Source organism: Myotis daubentonii, chromosome 1 (assembly GCF_963259705.1).
Source record: "Myotis daubentonii chromosome 1, mMyoDau2.1, whole genome shotgun sequence".
NCBI lineage: Eukaryota > Metazoa > Chordata > Mammalia > Chiroptera > Vespertilionidae > Myotis > Myotis daubentonii.
This window is the reverse complement of record NC_081840.1, coordinates 232,608,773-232,633,370: the sequence shown is the minus strand read 5'-3', so window position 1 is coordinate 232,633,370 and position 24,598 is coordinate 232,608,773. Positions and strand designations below refer to the sequence as shown.

At 52.6% G+C, this 24,598-nt stretch overlaps 1 protein-coding gene across 26 annotated transcripts in view; it reads left to right on the top strand.

Annotated features, from left to right (window-relative positions):
• The window catches only part of GRK4 (G protein-coupled receptor kinase 4), a 45,617-nt gene that overhangs the window by 14,472 nt on the left and 6,547 nt on the right, over window positions 1–24,598 (top strand). For 9 of the 26 annotated variants that reach the window (XR_009450157.1, XM_059677015.1, XM_059677089.1 and 6 more), the window contains 11 exons: window positions 807–884; window positions 6,522–6,638; window positions 6,857–6,960; window positions 8,816–8,908; window positions 13,215–13,278; window positions 14,718–14,858; window positions 17,331–17,521; window positions 18,195–18,232; window positions 20,463–20,552; window positions 21,907–22,115; window positions 24,239–24,376. Coding sequence is in view for 25 of the 26 variants with exons in the window: in XM_059677015.1 (XP_059532998.1) it covers window positions 807–884; window positions 6,522–6,638; window positions 6,857–6,960; window positions 8,816–8,908; window positions 13,215–13,278; window positions 14,718–14,858; window positions 17,331–17,521; window positions 18,195–18,232; window positions 20,463–20,552; window positions 21,907–22,115; window positions 24,239–24,376 (1,263 nt within the window). In the remaining variant the exon portion in view is untranslated. Of the gene's footprint in view, window positions 1–806; window positions 885–6,521; window positions 6,639–6,856; window positions 6,961–8,815; window positions 8,909–13,214; window positions 13,279–14,717; window positions 14,859–17,330; window positions 17,522–18,194; window positions 18,233–20,462; window positions 20,553–21,906; window positions 22,116–24,238; window positions 24,377–24,598 lie in introns of those variants that run through there. The other 17 variants (XM_059677107.1, XM_059677091.1, XM_059677074.1 and 14 more) reach the window with 16 other exon arrangements.

The following is a 24,598-nucleotide window of genomic DNA, read 5'->3' as shown; positions in this document are numbered from 1 at the left end:
ACTCGCTCCCTGGGTACTTCTGTGTGTTCAGTAGATGAACTTTCTTTGCTTTGCTTTTCCTCACTTTCTCTTCAGCGCCATCTGGCTTTCAGGCTCTGTAGTCTCAGTTCTCCACTTGCAAAGCCCAGGACTGCCTTGGGCCCCTCCTGCTGTCCTGGTGGCTGTGGGCCTTGAGTGGCTTCTAGAAACGCTCTTAGCCAGGCCTTTGTGGTCTCCTCTCGTTTGCTTCTTCTCTTACCTTTTTTCCATTTCTTCCTCCTTGCCTGTCCTTTATAGATGTGTAGCTATTGGTCAGGTTCTGCTTTTTTTTATTTTTATTGTTTATTGCTTAAAGTATTACAAAGGGTATTACATATGTGTCCTTTTTTCCCCCCGCCCTTGACAATCCCCTGGCCTCCCTTACCCCCCAGTGTCTTATGTCCATTGGTTATGCTTATATGCAGGTTCTGCTTTTAATGTTTCCTCTCCTCTGGCCTGCGTGGCGTTGTCTGTTCTTGCAGTCTCTCCCCTGGTCCCTGTGGCGGGTGACTGAGTTCCTGGGAACTGCACTCAGGTGTCCAGGTGCCTGCTGGGCACTTCTGTGAGCTGCTTATTTGTTTGGCCACAGTTCGTGCCTGAAAGTATAAGACCGAGCATCGTGGAATGTGCTGCTCTGCTGTGTCATTAACCCTCAGCGCTCAGGAGGCCCTGGCACGGGGGGCTGCTCTGGGCGTGGCTGCCCGTCAGTCCCAGAGCCAGAGGTTTGCAGCCGCCTGACACCCGTGAGGAGCGCAGCTAACACTCTTTCCTGTCGTCTCTGCACTCAGGCAGAATATGAAGTCTCCCCTGACGAGGACCGAAGAGAGCGCGGACAGTTAGTCCTAAACACGTTCTTCATTAATGAGGTGTGTTTTCTTCTTTAGACATAAGATTTGTAAATAACTTACTTCTGTAATTAGAGTGCTGAGTCATCTTTATATAATTGGATAAATAGAACAAGTTTGTTAAAATCGTTACTTGCTTATAAATGCTCCTCTCCCTGGCTCATAGCTGGCACCGTCTCACCGTGTCCTCACGTGGGGCTCTCCGGAGCCTCCTTCCTAAGGGCCCCGGTCCCACTCGCACGGACTCCCTCCTCGTGATCTAAGCACCTCCCAGAGGCCTTACATCTCATTGTTGTCACACTGGGGGGTAGAATCTCAACATAGGAATTTTGAGGGGACACATGCAGACCATAGCACTTGTATGTAGAAAACCCTAAGGTATCCACACATACATTAGGGAGAAAAAACTAATAAATGAGTTTGTGAAGGTTGCAGGACACTGGGTCACCATACAAAATTCAATTGTATTTCTAGCAATTACAATCCAAAGTGAAATTAAGAAAGCAGTTCCATGTACAACAGCATCAAAAAGAAAGAGGAGTAAATATAAAAAGTGCAAGACTTTCGTACTTAAAACCATCATTGAAAGGAATTGAAGAACTTAAATCGACTTCCCATGTTCATGGATTAGAAGACTTGATATTTTTAAGATGACAGCACCCCCCACCGTGATCTGTAGGTCCATTAGAATCCCGAGTGAAACCCTTGCTCCCCTTTCTGCAGAAACTGATACCTGATGAGAGAAGCCGCGTGGTGCTGGCATAAGGACAGTCACCCCGTCAGTGGGCTGGGACTGATGCAGGAGCCAGCGCATCTGTTTGCAGTCAGCTGACTTACAACAGCCTACGACACCTCTGGGGAGAGTCACCTTTCCAGAGACTGCAGGCACAGCTGGACGTCCACATGCAAAAGAATGGAGCTGGCCCTAACCTCACACCACACACAAAGCATCATCCAAATGAATCGAACACTTCAATGGAAGAGTGAAAGCCATAGAACTCCAGAGCACGTCTCTGAGGTGTATAGTTAGGTACAAAACTTTTAAGTTAGCTCTTCATGACCTTGGTTTAGACTGGTTTCTGAGCACGGTGAAAGGACAGCAACCTAAGCCCAACGTTGCTCAGTGGTTAGAGCACAGGCCTGTGACTGGAGGGTTGTGGGTTCGATTCCCTGTCAAGGGCAGGTATCTGGGTTGCAGGTCCAATCCCTGCCCCCGGTTGGAGTTGGTGTAGGAGCCAACCAATTGATATATCTCTGTCACATCGATACTTCTCTCTCTTCCTTTCCCCCCCACCCTTCCATTCTCTCTAAAATCAGTGAAAAAATTTCAGCACTCGTTGGGTGAGGATAAAAAAATTTTTTTAAATGAATAAGTAAGTAAGTAAACTGGACTTGATCAAAATTAAAAACTTTGTGCTTCAAAGAGCACTATAAAGAAAGTGAACAGACAACCTACAGAATGGGAGAAATTATCTGAAAAGCCAAGATCTGCTCAGGATCTGGTATCCAGGATATAGAAAGAACTGTTAAATTCAACAATAAAGACAACCCAGTTTAAAAAAAGAGTAAAGTCTGTTTGTTTGTTTTTTTAATAATTTTTATTTCTTAAAGTATTACAAAGAGTATTATGTATGTCTCCTTTCCCCCCCCTTGACTTTCCCCCAGCCTCCCCTACCCCCCAGTGTTTTGTGTCCATTGGTTATTCTTATATGCATGCATGTAAGTCCTTCGGTTGATCTCTTAACCCCCCCCCCCCCAACCCTCCCCAGGCTTCCCACTGTAGTTTGACAGTCTGTTCAATGCTGCTCTGCCTCTGCATCTATTTTTGTTAATCAGTTTATATTGGTCTTTATTATCCGTTTCAACCTCACTGGGGCCGTCCCAACCTCACCGGGGCCGTCCCGACCCCACCAGGGCCGTCCTGACCTCGCCAGTGTTGTCCTGGCCTCACCGGGGCCATTTCAACCTCACCGGGGCCGTCCCGACCTCACCAGGGCAGTATCGACCTCACCAGGCCGTCTCGAAAGTCTGTGTTTTTAACACAGAAAAAGAAGCCTGTTTCTGCACAGTTCACCCCCCTCCTTCCCTGCCAGTGGACTTTCCCATCTGAGGTTTTCACGTCTGGGACTTGCAGGGCAACCCCCTCTTCTGAGAAGGACTCTTGTTCCTGAATTGAAGGCCCAGAAGGTCTGTCTGACTTTACGGTTAGCAGGCCTTCCCTTGCCTCTGCTCAGGGAGGATCACAGCACTGCTTGTCCTTTCTGTGGGAAGACATTATTCTTAAATAAAAATGTCCTAAGTTACCGAGAAAAGGGTCTCCAGTTAAAGGTAATCATTAAACCGCGTAATGGAACTAATCTGCTATTTAGCTACAGAAAACTGAGACCTTGGGAAAGGACCTAAAACTATGGAAAACCCTGAGAACGATTTCTTAAAAATACATTTTTTTGAGACAGTTTTGAAATTTGGTGGCTTTATGTTCTGTGGAAAATTTTGTCTTGTTTTCTGTTGTCTCCTATGCCTGGGACAAGGTGTGTTTGTTGAGTAAATGAATGAGCAGACTTCTTTTCTGAAGGGTGGAAGGAATGAACCCTCTTACCCTCGTCATGGCCTGCGTGTAGGGGAGCCTGGTCGGGGAGTGAGTCCAAGAGCATGTGTGGTCTCTGCTCTCCCTCTTCTTGCTGTGGAACGCGCTGCAGCGGTCCACACCTCGTCCACCCGGTGTGGTGAGGCTAAGGGACATACGCACATGTGAAGGCTTCACTTGTTTAGGATCATTTATTTTTTATTTTTTGTTAATCCTCACTTGAGGATTTTTTCATTGATTTTTAAGGAAAAGTAGAAGAGAGAGGGAAAGACAGCGAGAAACATTGATGAGAGAGAAACACATCTATTGGTTGCCTCCAGCACGAGCCCTGACCAGGGCCTGGGCCAGGGAGGAGCTTGCAACCAAGATACATGCCTTTGACCAGAATTGAACCCAGGACCTTTCGGGATGCAGGCTGATGCTTTATCCACTGAGCCAAACTGGCTAGGGCTTGTTTTAGATCATTTAAATGACAGCTAGTAATCATGATGGTCAATTATAATAATCTTTTTAATGTGAGTTTTCTCAATGTATATTTCTATTAATAGTTCAACTTTGCTGAAATAGTTGGTCTGACTGACAGGAAACACACAGTTTTGCTCTGGTAGCAGGAATACCACAGGCAGAAATCAGTCTACAATGCACGCCTCCTTTCTGCTGACAAATGACACGTGCAGTTGAGCATGAGCTGGACAGCAGTTCTGTTATGTGTTCTCCCAGAGTCCTCGGGAGGGGGGCGAAGGGAGTGGGAACTGGCACACGGGGAGTGTGGAGTGAGCGACACAGCCTATTGGAGGCAGTTTTGTAATAAATATCAACATTTAAGGCGTGGGTCCTTTGAGCTGGTAGTTCTCCTTCTAGGACTCTATCCCGTCACACCGGTGTGAGGGGTGTTGGTGGCCGTGGTGTGGAAAGAGGAGAGAGCTGGTGACTGGAACGCCTCGTAGGCAGGTGAACTCTGCCAAGCCAGGCGGCCGCCAGAGAGCACGGTCGCTCCCAGCATCGGCACACACAAAACTGCAGGCAGCTCCGACTCGCGGCTTTCCCGCCCTCCCGTGTGCGTGTGCGAAAGCGCGAGGCAGGTAGTAGAGTGCACTTCGCAATTTGATCGTTTCTGGCTCGGGACATGCCGGACGAAGCTCTCGTGGTGCCACCCGTCACAGGGTCAACAGCTGACACTCCGCAGCTGGAGTGGGGACATGCGGCCTGAGGGCCATGGAAGGCCCGTGCGATCACATGCTCTGGCCCTGCCAGGCTTTGGGGTGAGTTAATTAAGTGTTTGACCAAATACAGCAGCTAATTCTAAGGGGATGATTTTGTATGGCCCAGAAATCTATATAATAAAAGCCCAGCGACCATGCGGCAGAGAGACCGACTGGAACGACCGGTTGCTATGACGTGAGGCCGAGGGCCCTGCGGCCAAGGCGCCAGTGAAGGTGGCCAGTGTGAGCGCAGCTTGGGGTGCAGGCTCTGTGGGACGAATTCAGTCAGCTGGGCATCGAGATGATCGTCACCAAGGCTGGCAGGTCAGGGCGCCCCTCTCCCCGCTGCGACCCTCCCCATGTGGTGCCAGTCTGGGGCAGCGGGCTTTGGCCCGATCCACGCGGGCGAGACTGAGAAGCGGGTGTGGGTGCGGCTCCTTCGCTCCGAGTCCCGGCTCTAGCGACAGCGCCTGGTGCACCAGGCAGAGGGGACTGCTCGGGAGGCCAGGAAGGCGGCGGAGAGAAACCTGTGGACCAGCCGCCTGGGACCGGCACCGCAGGCTCAGAGCTCCCCGAGCGTGGGGGGCAGCAGCCGCCTGTGAGGGGCCTCGCCACCAGCCGGCTCCCGGTGGATCCCGCCCCAGAGGAAACTGGTCTTTGGTTCCTCAGTTCAGTCCATCCAGCTGAAGAGGGGCAGCTGGGCATGTTTCAGGGGAGAATTAAGACTCTACAGCCGTGTGTTCTGGTCCGTGGAGGCGGCGGCCCAGTTGTCTGAGGCCTCCATTCTGGCTGCTGGTGGGGCCCGCGTCTCCCAATGGCCCAGAGAGAAAGAAGAAGGGGAACCAGTGTCTGATGGTTTGACCGACAGACCAAGGCGAGTGCCGGGCTGTGTCTCATGTGCGTGCGGAGACACCAGCTGTGAGTCCGCCTGGCCCGAGGGAGCTCGGGGCATCGCAGAGCCTCTGGTGGTTTCTGTTTCCTGCTGAGGCCGCTCTCCCTGGGAAGCCTGGGGCCCAGGCTCAGCTCCAGCTCAGTGGATCTTCTCCAGGCCCCGCCCCCCGCCAGCCCCGCCTCCAATTTTCTCTCCCGTGGCCCCTCCCCCCAGCTGGCCCATCACCCCATGTGGGGTGGGAGAGGGCAGCTGGCTGTACCCCACCAGTGCACGAATTCGTGCACCAGGCCTCTAGTGATGTTATAAATATCCAAATGGCTCTTGGCAGAAAAAGGGTTCCCCACACCTGCTCTGCAGTGTGCTGTGTTGTCAGCATTTTCTGGATATTTTATTTTGTGTTTCCGTGTCCCATCATGTCTACAAAATTCCCCCGTGTCTCCTCTGTGAGGAAAGAGGGAAGGCAGTGGAAGACAGCTGCCCTGGTGTGGGCTGATGGAAGTGCTCGGAGCACGTTTCAGGCCAGCTTGGCTGAGCTACCGTGTTAGGTAGGTTTGACCTATGATATTCTGAATTCAGGATGGATTTGTTGGGACACAGTTGCATCATAAATTGAGGGACATCTATGCATAGTTTTTATTACATTTGTATGAGGGAAAAGTGTGTGTATTTCTGAGCGTTTGTGTGTATGTTTGCATTTTTAATTGTGATAAAAATCGTATAAAATTTGTCATTAAGTACGTTCCATTGTACAGCCGTCACCTGCATTCTCTCCAGAACATTTTTTATGCGGAGCTAAAACCCTGTCTCCATTAAACAGCAGCGCCCCCCTCTCCAGCCCGTGGCACCCGCTCTTCTTTTTGTCTTTTATGAATTTGCTGTCGGGACGGGGTATAAGTGGAGTCCTATAGGATTTGCCCTTCCAGGGCTGGCATATTTCACTTAGCAAGTTGTCCTCAAGGTCCATTCATGTGTCGCAGGTGTCAGAATCCTCTTCCATTGAAGGCTGGATAATGCCCTTTGAACGGGTGGACCACACTTGGTTGGCCCACGCATCTACCCACGGACGCTGGGTCGCGCCTGCCTCTGGCTGTTGTGGGAGTGATGCTGTGACGTGGGGTGCAGTGTCTGTTTTGATGTCCCGGGGAAAGGCGACACTCTGAACCCTGGGAGATGAGGTTGGGCAGAGTGACCGTGGTGCCTAGACTTACCTCATGTCCTTGGTGTTTTCATTTTTTACAATAGGCGTTAGGTCTTGCTCATAATTGGTAAGTTGTGAAATCACTAATTTCATGTCTTTGGTTTGTGCTGTAAGAACGCGGCAGCCCCTTTACCCCGGATTTCTGCCCATGCTGTGAGATCGTGCAGGCTGCGACTGAAGGAGATCCCCTCCAAAGAGCTGTTCAAGGAATGTGTCAGGTAAGGGGCTGTGCCCACCCTGCCCATCGCTGTGGCTCGCCCTGAGACGGGGCTTCTGGGCATGAGGTAGCTCTGACAGAGCGCTGGCGAGATGAAATGCCGCTTCCACCAGAAGGAGCCGTCAGTACACTTGCACAGGGACCCACGGAGGCAGCCACATCGGAGGGCCGGGGTGGTAGCAGCACTCTGCCAGCTCCTGGCCCTCTGCTCAGCCTTCCAAAATGCTGGTGTCTGGGATGAAAGATTTCCATTAAATGTTTTGCTTTTTTTAATGATTTTAGAGAGAGAGGAAGGGGAAGAGAGAGAAACATCAGTGTGAGAGAGAGACACCGATTGGCTGCCTCCTGTACGCACCCGGACCAGGGCCAGGATCGAACGTGCAATCCAGGTACATGCCCTTGACTGGGAATCGAGCCCACGGTCCTTCTGCTTCACAGGCTGACACTAACCACTGGAAACGCAGCCAGGACTGTGCAGTTTCAAAGGTCATAGTGGTTTGAAATGCGTGCGGTAGCCTTATTTCCCAGACTAGAGCCGAGCAGCAGTTCGCTGTTGTGAGGTAGGTGTGTGAGGACGTGAAATTGAGAAGCGCTGGTAGGTTGATGGCAGCCATTGATTAAACAGACTCTGAAACACACAAATATAATACAGGTGAGGGAAAGTGGGCTTCTAGCGGTGAGTATGCGAGACAGAGTTCAGTCTTGTATTATTATTTACTAATTATTGTATTATTTTCCATACGAACAGCTGTAAGCCTGCTTTTGCCTCACCCTGTAGAACAAGCTCTAGACATGTGCTTCTCATGGACATTCTTAAATGCCTTGATAAAGACGATGTAGCTGACAGCGGCATTGAGTCCTTAAACCGGTTCAGAAAGGTTTGCGTTTGAGCTGCCCACCTGCTCCTGCGCGGAAGGCGCCCCCAGCGCCCGGGAGCAGCCTGTCCACGAGGAAGTGAGGAGCAGCCCGGGGAGCCTCCGGAGCAGCGTTTAGTTCTCAGATGGAACGTAGCGGCCGGTTCAGACCTGTCCTCTCAGGACCTGGTCCGCTCTTAAAACGCGTGGAGGACCCGGAGAGCTTTTGTTCATGTGGGTCGTGCTTCTTCACATAAGACACGAGCATCCCACTCTCAGAGCCGCGGCGTTGTCACACTGCAGCCTCTGGGAGAATGGGGTTCAGAATACGTGCGGCCTTAGTGCCACTGTACACGCAGCTTTGCTGCCGAGCTCCCCTGAGAGGCCTCAGCCTGCGGGGACCTCAGCATCGCGTCCCCGCAGCATCGGCGCGTGCTTGCAGCCCACTCAGCAGGACGGAGAGGTGCTTCCCCAAGTGAGCATTTTATTCCTTCTAAAACAGAGCTATAAATGAAACCTCAGTGGCAAGGCCAAGTGCATAAAATTTGAGAAAGTGTATCGCGTAAAATAATTGATTGCTTCATTTCCAGTGTTAAAACAACAGGTGTGTCACATATTAACATTTTCTGCCTTGTGACTATTACCAATTAGACATTCCTCCATTTTATTTACAAAATGTTTAAATTCCCTCCTGAAATATACATGCCTATGCGTGCACACACACTTGGAATATGTTTTAAACTATTGTCTTTTTACTGATAGATTGTTTTTATAAAGCATTTCTCTGATGTCCATATACATAAAAAGAACCTCTGACTTTTGAATCTTCCCTCCCTGTTTTCACTGATAGCATTGGAGCCTGTTGTGACTCCTGTAATTTCGCGTTCAGTATTGAGCAGTGTGTGTGTGATAGACTTTCCCGTGCCCAGGGCTTGCTGTTGCTAACACAGCTGTTTCCGTGTTGTAAAGAAGCAGGTATAACTGCACGCCATCTTCTTCTAGAGTTGTCCATCGCTATTTAAGTGGAAAGCCATTTGAAGAATACCAAGAGAGCCCATATTTTTCTCGATTTTTACAGTGGAAATGGCTGGAAAGGTATGTTCTCACTTAAGATTCAGGGAAAACAATGGTAACTTCTCATACTCACCCTGATTGATGTGTACTTTTCCATCTGTCAGAGGACGCTTGGAAACCTTGGCCTTCATGTGGTATTTCTGTACAGAGATTATTATGTGTGTCACTAGTTTCTTCTCATTCAGTTGACTCTGTTCTGACTTTTTAAATGGTTGTCAGCCCTCTTGGTGCAGTACTTAGAAAAATAAAGCATGTCCTCGGGTCACAGACATACAGTGCTGTGGGTCTCAGGCTGTGCGGCCTCCTGCAGCGGTGCGGCCTCCTGCAGCTGTGCGGCCTCCTGCAGCTGTGCGGCCTCCTGCAGCTGTGCTGGCCTCCAGCTGTGCTGGCCTCCTGCAGCTGTGCGGCCTCCTGCAGCTGTGCTGGCCTCCTGCAGCTGTGCGGCCTCCTGCAGCTGTTCTGCCTCCTGCAGCTGTGCTGGCCTCCTGCAGCTGTGTGGCCTCCTGCAGCTGTGCTGGCCTCCTGCAGCTGTGCGGCCTCCTGCAGCTGTGCTGTCCTCCTGCAGCTGTGCTGGCCTCCTGCAGCTGTGCGGCCTCCTGCAGCTGTGCGGCCTCCTGCAGCTGTGCTGGCCTCCTGCAGCTGTGCGGCCTCCTGCAGCTGTGCTGGCCTCCTGCAGCTGTGCGGCCTCCTGCAGCTGTGCTGGCCTCCTGCAGCTGTGCGGCCTCCTGCCGCTGTGCGGCCTCCTGCAGCTATGCTGGCCTCCTGCAGCTGTGTGATCTCAGGCAAGTGACAGCCTTTGTGAGCTTCAGGTCCTGGTTCTGTAAGTCTAGGTGCGCATGACCCACGCCACTAGATGCCCGGCCGCCTGAGAAATGTGTGTGAAGTGCTTAGCCTTCCTAGTCTCGCGTACAGAGTAAGTGCTCACAAGGTATTAGCTGCCACTAGTCTTGTTATTACAATTGTTACTATTGTTACTTTTACTCCTCACCCGAGGAGTGAGGATATTCTTTCCATTGATTTCTAGAGAGATTGGAAGTGAGGGATAAGGGAGGAGAGAGAGAGAAACATCGACCTGAGAGAGATACATTGATTGGTTGCCTCCTGAACACTCCCCAACCAGGGCCGGGGATGAAACCTGTAACCCAGGTACGTGCCCTTGACTGGGAATCGAACTCTTGACACTTCAGTGTTTGGGCCAACAGTCTAACCATTGAGCGACATCGGCCAGGGCTACAATTATTATTGACTAGAGGCCTGGTGCATAGATTCGTGCACATTGAAAGGAAATTAGGATGGTGAACCAAGATGGCAACATAGGTTAACGCCAGAGATTGCTGCCTCGAACAACCACTTCAAAAAACAACTAAAAGACGGAACGGACATCATCCAGAACCACAGGAAGGCTGGCTGAGTGGAAATTCTACAACTAGGAGGAAAGAGAATATCATACCCAGACTCAGAGGAGGCGCAGTGCTGAAGTCAAATACTCAGGTGCAGAGTGCACGTGGAGCGGGCTGGAGGCGGAGGGCGCGGTTGTTGTTTCCAATCGGGAGGGAGTTTCAGACTCTGAGCTCCAAATCCGGGCGAGTCTCTAGGGACCCAGAGAAGCGGGACTGTCTGGCTTCGGTCGGAACTCAAGGCAGCTTTCTCTCCGAGGTTTGCAGCAGTTGCTGGGACTCTGTGAGGCAGAGCCCCTAGGGACGGAACTGAGAGCCGCCATAACTGCTGCCTCCGGCCCGCCCTGTAGATCCCCGGGGACCCACCCCGCCCAAGCCCTGCACAGAGCCATTTGCTGGATAGCCTCAGGCAAACGCTAGATTAGCACCGCCCTAGAGATCCAGCACAGAAGCTCTCCCACTGCAGACACAGCGGACTCTCATAGCCAGTTAGCCTGGAGGTCAAATCACCCCCAGTATTGCCGATAACAATCAAGGCTTAACTACAACAAGACTGCGTACAAAGACCACTAGGGGGTGCACCAAGAAAGCATAAAAAATGCGGAGACGAAGAAACAGGACAAAACTGTCAATGGAGGATATTGAGTTCAGAACCGCACTTTTAAGGTCTCTTAAGAACTGTCTAGAAGCCGCCGATAAATGTAGTGAGATCCTCAAGAAATCTAACGAGACCCTCGATGTTATGATAAAGAACCAACTAGAAATTAAGCATACACGGACTGAAATAACGAATACTATACTGACTCCCAACAGCAGACCAGAGGAGCGCAAGAATCAAGGCAAAGGTTTGAAATGCGAAGAAGCAAAAAACACCCAACCAGAAAAGCAAAATGAAAAAAGAATCCGAAAATACGAAGATAGTGTAAGGAGCCTCTGGGACAGCTTCAAGCGTACCAACATCTGAATTATAGGGGTGCCAGAAGATGAGAGAGAGCAAGATATTGAAAACCTATTTGAAGAAATAATGACAGAAAACTTCCCCCACCTGGTGAAAGAAATGGACTTACAGGTCCAGGAAGCGCAGAGAACCCCAAACAAAAGGAATCCAAAGAGGACCACACCAAGACACATCATAATGAAAATGCCAAGAGCAAAAGACAAAGAGAGAATCTTAAAAGCAGCAAGAGAAAGAAAGTCAGTTACCTACAAGGGAATACCCATACGACTGTCAGCTGATTTCTCAACAGAAACTTTGCAGGCCAGAAGGGAGTGGCAAGAAATATTCAAAGTGATGAATACCAAGAACCTACAACCAAGATTACTTTATCCAGCAAAGCTATCATTCAGAACTGAAGGTCAGATAAAGAGCTTCACAGATAAGGAAAAGCTAAAGGAGTTCATCACCACCAAACCAGTATTATATGAAATGCTGAAAGGTATCCTTTAAGAAGAGGAAGAAGAAGAAAAAGGTAAAGATACAAATTATGAACAACAAACATGCATCTATCAACAAGTGAATCTAAGACTCAAGTGAATAAATAATCTGGTGATCATAATAGAATCAGGGACATAGAAAGGGAATGGACTGACTATTCTTGGGGGGGGGGAAAGGGGTGTGGGAGATGTGGGAAGAGACTGGACAAAAATCGTGCACCTATGGATGAGGACAGTGGGTGGGGAGTGAGGGCGGAGGGTGGGGCGGGAACTGGGAGGAGGGGAGTTATGAGGGGGGGGGAAAGAGGAACAAATGTAATAATCTGAACAATAAAGATTTAATTTAAAAACAAAGAAGTTAAAAAAAAAAAGAAAGGAAATTAGAAGGTGGCCAGCGGGGAGGGACTGGGCGAGATGGACCGGACACGCCCTGGAGCCAACCTCCCATGATCCCTCCCGGCCAGCCGCACCTGGGGCGGTGCCGGGGCTCAAAGGGTGTCTGCAGAGTGAGTGGGGTCCCTCCGGCAGGTGGGGTCCCTGGGCCTGGCTTGCGGGGTTTGGGCAGAAACCGGCAGTCCGACATCCCACAAGGGGTCCCGGAGTGCGAGAGGGTACTCTGCAAAGTTTCTGCCACTCGGCAGCTCCTGTGTTGAATGTCTGCCCCCTGGTGGTCAGTGCATGTCATACCTCCCGGCTGCGTCAGCTGGTCGGCCAGTTGCTTGGCCAGTTGCTTAGCCTTTTATATATAGACAGTCCTTGGGTTACGTCGAACTCGACGTATGTCATTTCGTGGTTATGTCACCATCGCCCCTTTATTTATAAAAAAAATTCCGTGATTTTGACGTATGTACATATGTGCTTTATGTTTTTTATTATTTATTTACCACAAGTAAAGGTCAGGAATTGTTATCTTTCATTAAATTTTGTTTACTGTTTCCCTTCATTACTGCTGTGTCTGTGCTCCATGTGAGTGACATAAGGTGTTTATGTAGGTGGGTTCCGACTTACGGCGAAAACCGCATTACGTCGCCGTAGGAGCGGATCTCCGATGTCACCCGAGGACATACTGTATATAGATTGACCACTTTTCCAGTTCTAGTTCAGACATGTTTTTCGAGATGTCTGGTTTTTCAAAGGACAGCGTGTGGTAGACCCATCCTCTTTCCTCAGTAGCTTTCTGACGGGCCTGAGGGGGTCCTGAGAATACATAATACTTCACACGTGGGCGAGTTGCAAACTTGTCTTTCATGAGTAAAGATAACTGGACCATTTTGCATCTGTCATCAGTGTTTTCAATGAAAAATGTTCCGTGTGCTTGTTGCTGAGTGCAGCTGAGAGCTGTCCCCCGGGAGGGCCACCGTCCCAAGCACAGGCACCCTGTCCTCCCCTAGACCAGTAGGGTTCCATAACTAAGTCTGGGACAAGAGCTAGGTGGGCTTTTCTGCTTTAAAGTAACAATGTGATGTGAGACCTAAAACTTCTTTTTTATTACTTAGGCAGCCAGTAACAAAGAAAACATTTAGACATTACAGAGTTCTAGGAAAAGGCGGATTTGGAGAGGTAAGTATTATATGGCCAATGTGCGCAATGCTATACAGCAGGTATTTGAGACACTCGCTTCAGGTAACGCACCCACTGAAGTTGCACATGTGCTTCCATAACATGTATCTGGGGAATAAGCATGAGCATTAAGATTGAACTTTGAGCCCTGGCCGGTGTGGCTCAGTGGATAGGGCGTCGGCCTGCGGACTCAAGGGTCCCAGGTTCGATTCCGGTCAAGGGCATGTACCTTGGTTGCGGGCACATCCCCAGTGGAGAGTGTGCAGGAGGCAGCTGATTGATATTTCTCTCTCATTGATGTTTCTAACTCTCTATCCCTCTCCCTTCCTCTCTGTAAAAAAATCAATAAAATACATATTTTTTAAAAAAGATTGAACTTTGAGCAAAAGATACATTAGTAAAAGCTTTTAAAAAAATTAGGAAGTGCCCAGCCAGTGTGGCTCAGTGGTTGAGTGTCAACCATGATCCAGGAGATCATGGTTTGATTCCAGGTCAGGGCACTTTTATGTGTTTGAAAATGTTCATAATATAAAGTTAAGTAATATGTAAATATGACTTTAAAACTAAGTATAGCCCTGACCGGTTTGGCTCAATGGATAGAGCGTCGGCCTGCGGACTGAAAGGTCCCAGGTTCGATTCCAGTCAAGGGCATGTACCTGGGTTGCGGGCACATCCCCAGTAGGAGATGTGCAGGAGGCAGCTGATCGATGTTTCTCTCTCATTGATGTTTCTAACTCTCTATCTCTCTCCCTTCCTCTCTGTAAAAAATCAATAAAATATATTTTAAAAAAATAAAACTAAGTATAATAAATGTATGAAAGTCTATGACTTCTGTAAAATATATTTTCTAATATTCTTGAACTTTCTAAAAAATCAATAATCTAGTTTCTAAAACTTTTGCTTTTGGCCGAAACCGGTTTGGCTCAGTGGATAGAGCGTCGGCCTGCAGACTGAAGGGTCCCAGGTTCGATTCCGGTCAAGGGCATGTACCTTGGTTGCGGGCACATCCCCAGTGGGAGATGTGCAGGAGGCAGCTGATCGATGTTTCTCTCTCATCGATGTTTCTGACTCTCTATCTCTATCCCTTCCTCTCTGTAAAAAATCAATAAAAAAAAAATATATATTAAAACTTTTGCTTTTGTACAAAAAGGAGGGAGACATGTTAAAGAGTTGCACCACGATCACATATGAACAAGTCCCGTCTGCCCACTGTCCTGGGTTTTAGAGCATGTATTTCCCGTGATTGCCCCAGCGCCTGCCATAGACAGGAAGCCGAGGGGAGGAGGGGGCGGCCCAGAAACTCTCAGCAGTGACCATGGCAGTGGTCGTGGCTCAGCCAGTTCTGCTGCTGCTCTGACAGGCTGATCACAGAAGACGGTTTTCCCCGTAGCCTGGGAATCCCAGCTCCGATCCACCTCTCCTTTTCTCTTTGACACTAGGTTTATGCCTGTCAAGTGAGAGCTACAGGGAAAATGTATGCCTGTAAAAAGATGCTAAAGAAAAGAATAAAAAGGAGGAACGGCGAAGCCATGGCCCTGAATGAGAAAAGACTCCTGGAAAAAGTGCAAAGTAGATTTGTAGTAAGTACCTCCTCTCGCCTCCCGTGGGCCTCAGAGAGAGCCTGGTGGATCTGCAGCGAGTCCCTCCTCTCGTCCTCACTGAGGACCCGTGGGAACCAGCATTTTCCGTAGCGACCTGCCTCTAAGCCCCCTCCTTCCAGCGTGGGAATTTCTTGGTTTAGTGCGTGTGCGGTTGCCATCTTGTGCTGTTAACAGGCATGGGTATCGGGAGCGGCTTTGCTTTAGTAACAGCCCTCTCTTTTCTTACACAAACATACGGCAGTGAGAGCCTGCTTGGAACTTGGGTCTGTAACAAATCCGCTGCTCCCACCAGGCCTGGTCTGGCGGTGACTTCCACTGCAAGCTTGCGCCGGCCAGGTGTCCCCCGTCCCCCGGCAGCCAGCTTCCGGCTGGAGACCTGCTCTAGCGCCTCCTCTCTGGGCCTCAGGCCATCCCGTCTCTGCCTTTCTCTGCTACCTGCACCTTTACTGCGTGGCCCTCAGTGAGCACCCCCTTGTATGGTGCCTCTCCGTCCACCTTCTCTGGGGTCGGTGAGCTCAGGGCCCGCTCCAGGCCTGGGCTGAGCAGTGAGTGGTGTGGTTTCATCTCCAACCTGGTTTCTCGTCACCTGATCGCGTATTTCCTGCAGCATCTACTGCAGTGTGAGGGTCTGGTTGAAGGAAGAGAGTGACAGGTAGTTTATAAAATGACTTGTAGTGTTAGAGTCACTTCCTCCAAGTCATTGATTTCTCAGTGTGAGGTCAGCTGCTTTGTGCTGGGGGCAGCGTTCCCAGCAGTGGGTGGCCATCGTGTAAATTTAATAGCAAGACTTTATGTGTCTGCCATGACAGTCGGACGCATGTCACCTGAAAATCTTTAATAAAATGGGCTCATTTTGGCCCTGACCGGTTTGGCTCAGTGGATAGAGTGTCGGCCTGCGGACTGAAGGGTCCCAGGTTCCATTCCGGTCAAGGGCATGTACCTTGGTTGCGGGCACATCCTCAGTAGGGAATGTGCAGGAGGCAGCTGATCGATGTTTCTCTCTCATCGATGTTTCTAACTCTCTATCCCTCTCCCTTCCTCTCTGTAAAAAAATCAATAAAATATATATTTTTAAAAAGGGGCTCATTTTGGAGCTGCTTTACACATATTCGGGTAACTACCTTGAAACATAAAAATCCACACTCTAACGTAATGAAAGGGACATAAGAAATAGTTGCGGTTTATTCTATTTAAATGAAATGTTTTTGTTTCTGCCTTCTTGGCTGCTCCCAAGGAACCTAGAAATATTCTCCCTCCCCCTGGGGTCTGTTCCCTGTGCACAGCGGTGCGGGTCCTGCCCGGCCACGTCACGCCCGTCTCCCCCCTCCCCCCCCAGCGCGATTGTGCGGTAGACAGTCCGAGACTTTCTGAGTCACTGATTGGGAAGTTAGTCAATTTATTAAATGTACCACTAGCTACATTAGAAAATGAAAAATTTTAAATTGACACCATCTATGATGGCATCAAGGAGCACCGAGAACTAGGCAAAAATTGAAAATGTGCGAGACTTCTCCACTGAGACCTATAAAATGGGAGTACAAGAAGTTCCAGGAGCCCTGGCCGGGCAGCTCGGTTGGCGCATTTTCTCGGTATGTCAGGGTGTAGTTCGATCCCCAAACAGGGCACATACAGCAAGCAGCAGCAAGTGCATAAACAAGTGGAACAGCAAACCGGTGTTCTCTTTCTCTTGCTAAAAAATCAATTTAAAAAGTTTCAACATGCTGTTGAGAGAATACCTAGAAAAGAAAAGAAAATGACAGGAGCTAACGAGGGGGGCTCATGGGTCGGAAGGCCAGTGCTGTGAAGATGTCATTTCCCCCCAAATTGATGCAGAGATTAAATGAAGTGCAGTCCAGTCATAGCCCTAGCAGGTGTGTGTGTGTGTGTGTGTGTGTGTGTGTGTGTGTGTGTGTGAGAACTGATGTACAGACCAATAGAAAACCAGGCAAAATAGGTTTCCTAAGTCTACGCAAAAGCATGAGAAGTAGCCCCCGTGTGCACAGTCAGAGCCACGCAGGTTAACACCACCCGTGCTGGCTGACAGCAGTGTTGGAAGGATGTGCAGCAGTGAGACCTCCCTGCACTGCTGGGGGCGGGGTGAGGGTGAGGGTAGCCCGGGATGGTGATCCAGTGTCTCTGTGAAGCGGCGCCACCCACCCACCCACGTGGGCGTGGCAAGTTCTCTCCCTTCAGTTGAGAACTGGCGCTGGGTCCTCAGCAAGAAGAGGCCCCGAAGCCCCTGTGTGGGCGCAGCCCGAGGCAGAGTGGGTGCCCGCACCCCGCAGGCCTCCCTGAATGCTGTCGGCCAGCGGGAGGGCCGGGGTGAGCAGGTGCGGGCGCAGCCCGAGGCAGAGTGGGTGCCCGCACCCCGCAGGCCTCCCTGAATGCTGTCGGCCAGGGGGAGGGCCGGGGTGAGCAGGTGTCTTGTGTTTGCGATGCTGCCGTCTCCAGGTGAGCTTGTGCTACACGTACGAAACCAAAGACGCCCTGTGCTTGGTGCTCACCATCATGAACGGAGGGGACTTGAAGTTCCACATCTACAACCTGGGCAGCCCCGGCATCGACGAGCAGAGAGCGGTTTTCTACGCGGCAGAGCTGTGCTGCGGCCTGGAGGACCTGCAGAGGGAGCGGATCGTGTACAGGTGCGGCCGTGCCTCCCGAGCCCGAGGGCCCTCAGCGGCGGACACGGCTTCCTCTCCGTCCTCTCGGATCCCTAGTGGCCGTTCGCATTTGTTCAGCTGGTCAGATGTGGGCAGTGCCACTCTAGCGTCAGAACCTGTTTCCGACATCTGAGACATTGAACCTGCTGCTGAGGACTGGGACTCAGTTCCAGCAAATGGCACACAATTCAGTGTCTTAAAATCACATTTACTTTGCTGTTTTTACATCTTAGAATTTAGTAAGAAAACGAAATTAATAGCATTAGTTCAGTGTCTTATTCTGAGGGAAGGCAGCCCCCCATCCTGTAGCTGCTGGAGTTTCTTCTCGTCTCTCCTGGGCGATCTCACCTGGGCTCGCTCTCTGGGAGGCCCTGCCAGCCTCGCCCTTTCTCCTAAAGTCCCAGGGCCTGGGTCTCCCTCGCTCTCACCCCGCCCGCCCGTTTGCCACAAGTCCCTCCTGGGTATTTGCCCGCTCCTTCGATTTCCTAGTCACTGCTTGCCTCGTACTTTCCCGCGGCGGGCAGCGTGCGCTCACTCTCATGGGGCGGCTTGCTGTTGTCAGTGCAGAGACCATGGGGCTGTTTCTGCGGCTGCTGATGGGTCGCAGTGTCAGCTTCCAAATAACTGCTCTTTGTTGTCACTTCTTCCTTTGCAGAGACTTAAAGCCTGAGAACATTCTCCTCGACGACCGCGGTGAGTGAGCCTCCCTCTGGAGCACAGACTTCGTTGAGAGGGACTTGGGGCAGAGAGTCAGTGCAGAACCCTGCGTGCTCTCCACTCAGACATCAGGCAGACGCAGCAGAGCGAGCCGGGGACGCCTCTGCAAGTGCATGGGTGGCCTTGTCACCCCTGGGCTCTGGCGAGCAGCAGGCCGAGGTTAACTCACAGTGAGGACATTCTGCTCTTGCTCTTGACCCACATCTTGCTGTATTCCTGAGACGTGGGTTTCCGCGCCCTCCTCACCATGGGCGCTGCTCACGGTGTTGCCCTCTTTACGGGGCATGTGTCCCAGGGCAGCCGTGCACATGGCCACGTGGCCTCTTCCACGCAGGGGAGCCTGTGATCGTGTCAGGAGCGGCCCTTGGGGCTGGGCCTTGGTCAGCAGCTTTCCGCTGACGGCTTAACGGCCAGTGTCTCCCTGTCATACCTGGGACTCGGCGATGGCCTTCTGCTTCTGCCGCTCCTGGGCACGCACTTGTTGGACTCATCTACGGGAAAGAACTTGGCCTCGTCAGCATTTGTTTACCTCTTTGCTCAGGAAAACCAGGTGAAACACTGGGCTCTGCGCCCCTCGTTTTCACAAGACGACCAGGAGGTGTTCGCTTCCTGTTTTGCTGTCGTTAGGAACTGGCGGGTCGTAACGCTTTGCTAGGTTTCCGTCCATCGGAGTCATTGTTCGCTTGGTCAGCTTGTCCCGCTGGGCCAGCAGGTGCCCCGTAGATTTGAACATCGCCCTTTGTTTTCTCTGTGATCCTGTTCCAGCGTCCCCTGTGTGTGTCCTGAGACCTGAGTCCACCGTCTCCCCAGGGCCCGTCCTCTGTGTGGAGAGCGGCCTCGCGAGACCCACGTGGGCGCCGCGTCCCGTTGCTGTGCGGGTCATTCTTCCTAGGCCTTCGGAGTTGGCAGAGGAAATGTGCCTTTTCTCTTTTTTTTAAAGAAAACCTTCATCACGGGTTCATATCGACATTCCCTTCTTCTTCCCTTTGCATTTTTCTCTGATGCTGAGAACATTAGGGTCTGATGACTGACATCCTTATGCTGTTTTCCTCACTTTGCTTTTTTAATACGTAGCAGAGATCACTCTCCCACACTCAGGAGCTCTCCCGGCCCTTGTCACCGGGAGGGCCTGGCTGCCCCAGTCTCTGCTGTTTCAGTGTGCACAGCGTGCAGCCTGTGCACATGGCACTGCCTGCGGTTCTAGCGCAGCCCTGGGGTAGAGCCATAGGAGTGGGGGGCTAGGCTGAAGGCCAGGTCATGTGTAGTTCTGCCAAATCCCTCCATCGGGGGTTGTGCTGGTTGTTTGTTTGTTTGTTTGTTTTTAAACAGAGGCAGGGAGAAGGGGGGAGAGAGAGAGAGAGAGAGAGAGAGGGAGGGAGAGAGAGAGAAGCATCAGCCACCTGCTTCCTACACACCCCCTGCTGGGGATGGAGCCCGCAGCCGACCCAGGGGCCCCTTACTGCATGGGACAGTGCTCAGCCAACCGAGCCCCACGGGCAAGGCTGTTGTGCTGTTTGTGTCTGCACCAGCAAGGATGGGTGTGCCTGTGTCCGCACACACCGCCCACAGACCATGTCTCAAACTTGCAGTTTTTCCAGAAGGTTTACTGTTCACTTCTCTTTTTAAAAGTAAAATGAGACAGGGGAACTTGAAATTTTGCAACATGCGTGTACTCTACTTAGACATAAACATTATAAAACTGCATTGCTGAGGGAATCTTCTCTGTGAAGGAGGAAACCCAGACGCGCTAATATGTGGCAGAGCTGGGACTCAAACCCAGGCCTCGGGGCTCCAGAATCTGCTCTAACTCCGGCACCCTCCTGCCTCCTGGGTGGGCTCGCGCCCAGGGCATGGTGGGATTTGTGAGGCGGTGCAGCCTCAGTCCCGGGTCCCTGTGCCTGCCCCGAGCGCTGTGTAGGCCGGTCGGGAACGATTCAGTGCCTGGGAGAGCTTGCCAGCTGGTGTCGCTGGTCAAAGGGCTTCCCGACCCCGAGCCAGGCAGGAGCCTAATGTCCTGCTGTGAGTGGAGCTGACGCTCTGGGTGGGGCTTCAGCAGGTGTGGAAAGGTCGCTGTCACTTAGACCTCAGTCTTGAGAGTGTGGCCGCTCCCCTCCCGCCATGCCTTGTAGGTGGCTCTCCCCAGGTGTAGGGAGCTGAACCTCAGCACGCCTCCCGTGATTTGTGTCATGTATTTGAACACACGCAGGACATATCCGGATTTCAGATCTCGGTTTAGCCATGGAGGTCCCAGAAGGGGAGACAATTCGAGGAAGAGTTGGAACAGTCGGCTACATGGGTACGTAGAGGACCCCTTCAGCGAGCCTTGCCCTTTCTGTCTAGGTGCCCGGGTTCTCAGGACACAGACGTTCTACCTGAGGCACAGGTGGCGCTGGAAGTTGTGCCGGCGGCGTGGGAGTGTGAGGAGTCCTCCTGTCCACTCCTCTCCTAGGTGGGACTGAGGCCCATAGACGTCTTGGGCTCCGTGAAGGCAGGGTCGGGACCAGGCAGCCCATCGCACTCTGCCGCTGCCACGCCGGGTGCACGCGGCCTGGCAAACCCCTGGTGGAACTGTGTCCCCTGGCCATGCCGAAGTCTGGGGGCGCGGGCCTGCCTTGGTCAGCTCCAGAGCGGTGACCTCACAGCTCCCGCCGGCGCCAGCCTGACCCCAGGGCGGCCTCTCACATGCCGGGGGCCCCTGCAGAGCCTGCAGCGACTCCCACAGCCTGCTGCTCTGCTGTCACCTGGGCGGGGACCCGATGAGATGGGGGACAGTCCAGTGAGCAAGGCCCAGCTCAGGCGGCCACCGAGGGCCTTCGTGTTCCTGAGGCGAATGCCAGGGGCTGCCTCCCGAGTCAGGCCGGAGCGAACCTTCCGGATGCCGCCGGGAGGCATGGCGTGATGGTCCCCTTTGTTTTTCCAACTCTTAAATACTTAATTCCCGTTTATGTAAAGTTCCACCAGTCTGTGTACACTATTTATATTAAAAACACAGGAAACGGGCTCCTAGCAAAAATACACATTTCCATTTTGGAGATTGTTCAGACACTGCGCAGAGCTGTATTCTCAGCACTAGAGCCGGAAGTGGGGGCGGGCGGGGGTGGGGAGGCGGAGGTCGGGCACGGCGCCTCTCCCTCCCAGTGCTGGCCCAAGGAGCCCCCTCGGCCAAGGGACCCCGTGGCGGTGGCTGTGTTTGGAGGGAGCACCCTTCCCGGTGGTTCCTCTGTGGGGACTCGTTGCCCGCTCTGTGATGTACAGTTTCCAGTGGCAGCTGGACTCAAACACACTTCACGCACATGAAGCCCGCCGACCCGACGTGTACATCCATGGTCTCAGCCGTCACAGCGCTGTGCGCCCACCACCACGGTCTCATTCCGGAACAGGAACCCCCGTGCCCATCCACAGCGGCCCCTGTCCCCTCCCAGCCCAGCCTGCGGCCCCGCAGCTGCTTTCCGTCCCCGTCCCCGGGCACTTGGCCGGTCTGCCTGCTTCATAGAAAGTCACGCTAGTCAGCCTTTCGCTCTGGCTCTTTCGCTTACCATGTTTCTAGGTTCATGCATGTTGGGACAAATGTTGTATTTATAGTGTGTTATTTGGAATTAGTTACCAGAAAATTTAAAATGTAATCAGCATTTCCTGTATTTGTTACCTAGCTCCTGAAGTTATCAATAATGAAGCCTATACCTATGGCCCTGACTGGTGGGGGCTTGGCTGTCTGCTCTATGAGATGATTCAGGGCCATGCTCCATTCAGAAAATGCAAAGAGAAAGTCAAGCGGGAGGAGGTGGAGCGGCGCGTGAAGGAGGACACGGAGCTGTACTCCCAGCGGTTCTCGGAGGACGCGGAGTCCATCTGCCGGATGGTGGGTCGGCTCGGGCTCGGGCGTGAGCTTCTCCCTCCCGCGGCCGCGGCAGCCCCGCGTTGTCGTCCATGTCCAGTGAGCAAGGCCCGGCTCAGGAGGCCGCCGAGGGCCTTCGTGTTCCTGAGGCGAATGCCAGGGGCTGCCTCCCCAGTCAGGCCGGAGGGAACCTTCCGGATGCCGCCCGGGAGGAGTGGCGTGATGGTCCCCGCTGCCCGGCCCACACTGAGGGGTGAAAGGCGCTCCGTCCTCCCTGAAGCCAGTGCTCACCTGTTCTGCGTCCCTTTCTTCACTCCTTCCTGTTTGCATCTCCCGTGGGACTGTCCTAGGCACGGGATCCTGAGTGAGGCAAGCAGACAAGGACCCGTCCCCAGGGCTCGTTCTGCTGCAGGAGGGGGGGTGGGCAGGAGGGGTGTGGACTGTCACTCACGGGGAGGCACAGGTGTCCACTGACGGGGAAGCCGTCACAGGGCTCCAGGAGGGACGTGCTGGGGAGAGGCTGCTGCGAGGAGGACGGAGGGGCCAGCCAGCCTTGGCAGAAGTTCGGGGACTGGGGAGGGGGCGACGGGAGCAGCTCAGACATGGCTGCACCCGGTGGAGCAGGCAGGAGAGGCGGAGCGCGGGAGAGATGGTGCCGGAGACGTGGTGCCGGGCCTGGCCGGGGATGGGCACTGGGAGCTCATGCACGTTCTGTGCCTCTGGTCTCGGAGGCCATCGGCCGCTCGGGGGTGGGAGGGAGCTGAGGAGGCCCGGTGTGCAGAGGAGAGGAGAGGCAGGGAGGGGAGGCGATCCTGCAGCATCAGAGGGCCATGTGGGTTGAAATGAAGGGAGAGTTTGAGGCTGGGGGGGACGGGGGCAGGTTCCTGGGGATGTTGGAATCTCCAGCAGGCGCTGTCACTGAAGTGTGTCAGTAACTCAGGGGAGTGGATGGTGCTGGCAGTAGCCATGTCAGCTTCCTTCTCCGTTTGTTTCCGTGGATGGCAGCTGGGCTCCTGCCTGTCACGGGCACTGGGCTCAGGGCCTTTCTTCCAGCTCGTTTGCTTGGAGCTGACAGTTTAGTCAGGAGCTGGCCAAGCTGCTGTTCCCTGCAGCTCACAGATCCTGCCTGAGTGCTTGCTGCACTTGGGTGGCCGCAGGGATGTGAGAAGGCATTGGAAATGGAGCCTGCCCCGAGGCCTCACAGGCTCCTGGCGGCTGAAACACAGAGAAATGACTATAGTGAAGGCAGGTTAAAAAAAAAGAAAGAAAGAAATAAAGAGCAGGTAAGCTAGAGCCAGAATGCTCTCTGGCCTCTGCCTGGAAACTGGGTTTATTTTTAGAGAAGCGGTAGGTGCTGGCTGTGAGTCTGGCAGGGGTCGCAGACCTTCCTGGAGGGGCCAGGGGCCCAGTGTTGCTTAGGCCCTCGGGGCTCGGGTGTCTGTCAGGACTCATCATCCCGCTGCCAGTGCAAGAGCAGCAGAGCTGCTGACCCCGGCTGGGCCGCTGTGCTCTCGCACCCGTGCCGCTCAGCAGCTCAGGCAGCCGGGGTGGGGCGGCTGCACTCCCGGCCCGGCCCAGGAGTATTTTCAAGCTCCAGGTCTTTCCTGTGTTGCTGGGAGCCCAGCCAAACCTTTTTGGTGGGTGGTAACTGTGGAGGAAGTTCTTCCGAGCTGTGACAGTTACAGACGTGTGAGTAAGGACACCGTTAGTTGTAAGCGTGTGTGACTTCTGGAACCAGGCTGGTAAAGTGTTCGCTGAGACCCCGCGGCCTCAGCGAGCAGATCAGGAGTGAGTGGTTTCTACGTGTAGGTGTGACATAGCTGTAAATAGTTGCTCGGAAGTGCTGAACGGTTTCTATTTCTTTTAAAGATTTCGCTCATTTTTCATGGTAAAAATTTATTTTCTTAGGGATTTATTCGCCAACTCTTTATTTATTGACAGCTCAAAGGAAAACTTCTGTTTAACTCCATTTGAAGCACCGCATGTTTAATTAGTCAAGTCTGAATGAATGAAGTTGGGTGGACACTGAAACCTGAGGCCTCTGTTTCGAAGCGGGTGCTCTTTGCCCCTTCCTTGGGGACTGCTGTGGAGCTGTTCCACGTTTCTTTTGACCCCGGAGCTTTTGATTCCATTTCTGCTTCTTCCAGTTACTCACCAAGGACCCCAAGCAGCGCCTGGGCTGCCAGGGTGATGGAGCAGCTGGTGTGCGAAAGCACCCCCTGTTCAAGAACATTAACTTCAAGAGGCTGGAAGTACACATGTTAGAGCCCCCGTTCTGCCCTGACGTGAGTACCGTGTGGCCCAGTAGCAGGGGTCCCAGAAAAGGCAGGCCTCACCCCAGTAGCTCCAGGTCACCCGGTGCAGCCAGTGGGTGTGACTTCCGCTCAGGTCCCCTAGGATCTGGTTCCTCCTTCCTCCCCAACCCCCCATAGTCCTAGGCCTGTCCTCACAGGCCTTCTCAGCAGCGCTCTGGCTTCGGGCTTGGGGCCTGGTGTCCGCCGTGGGCC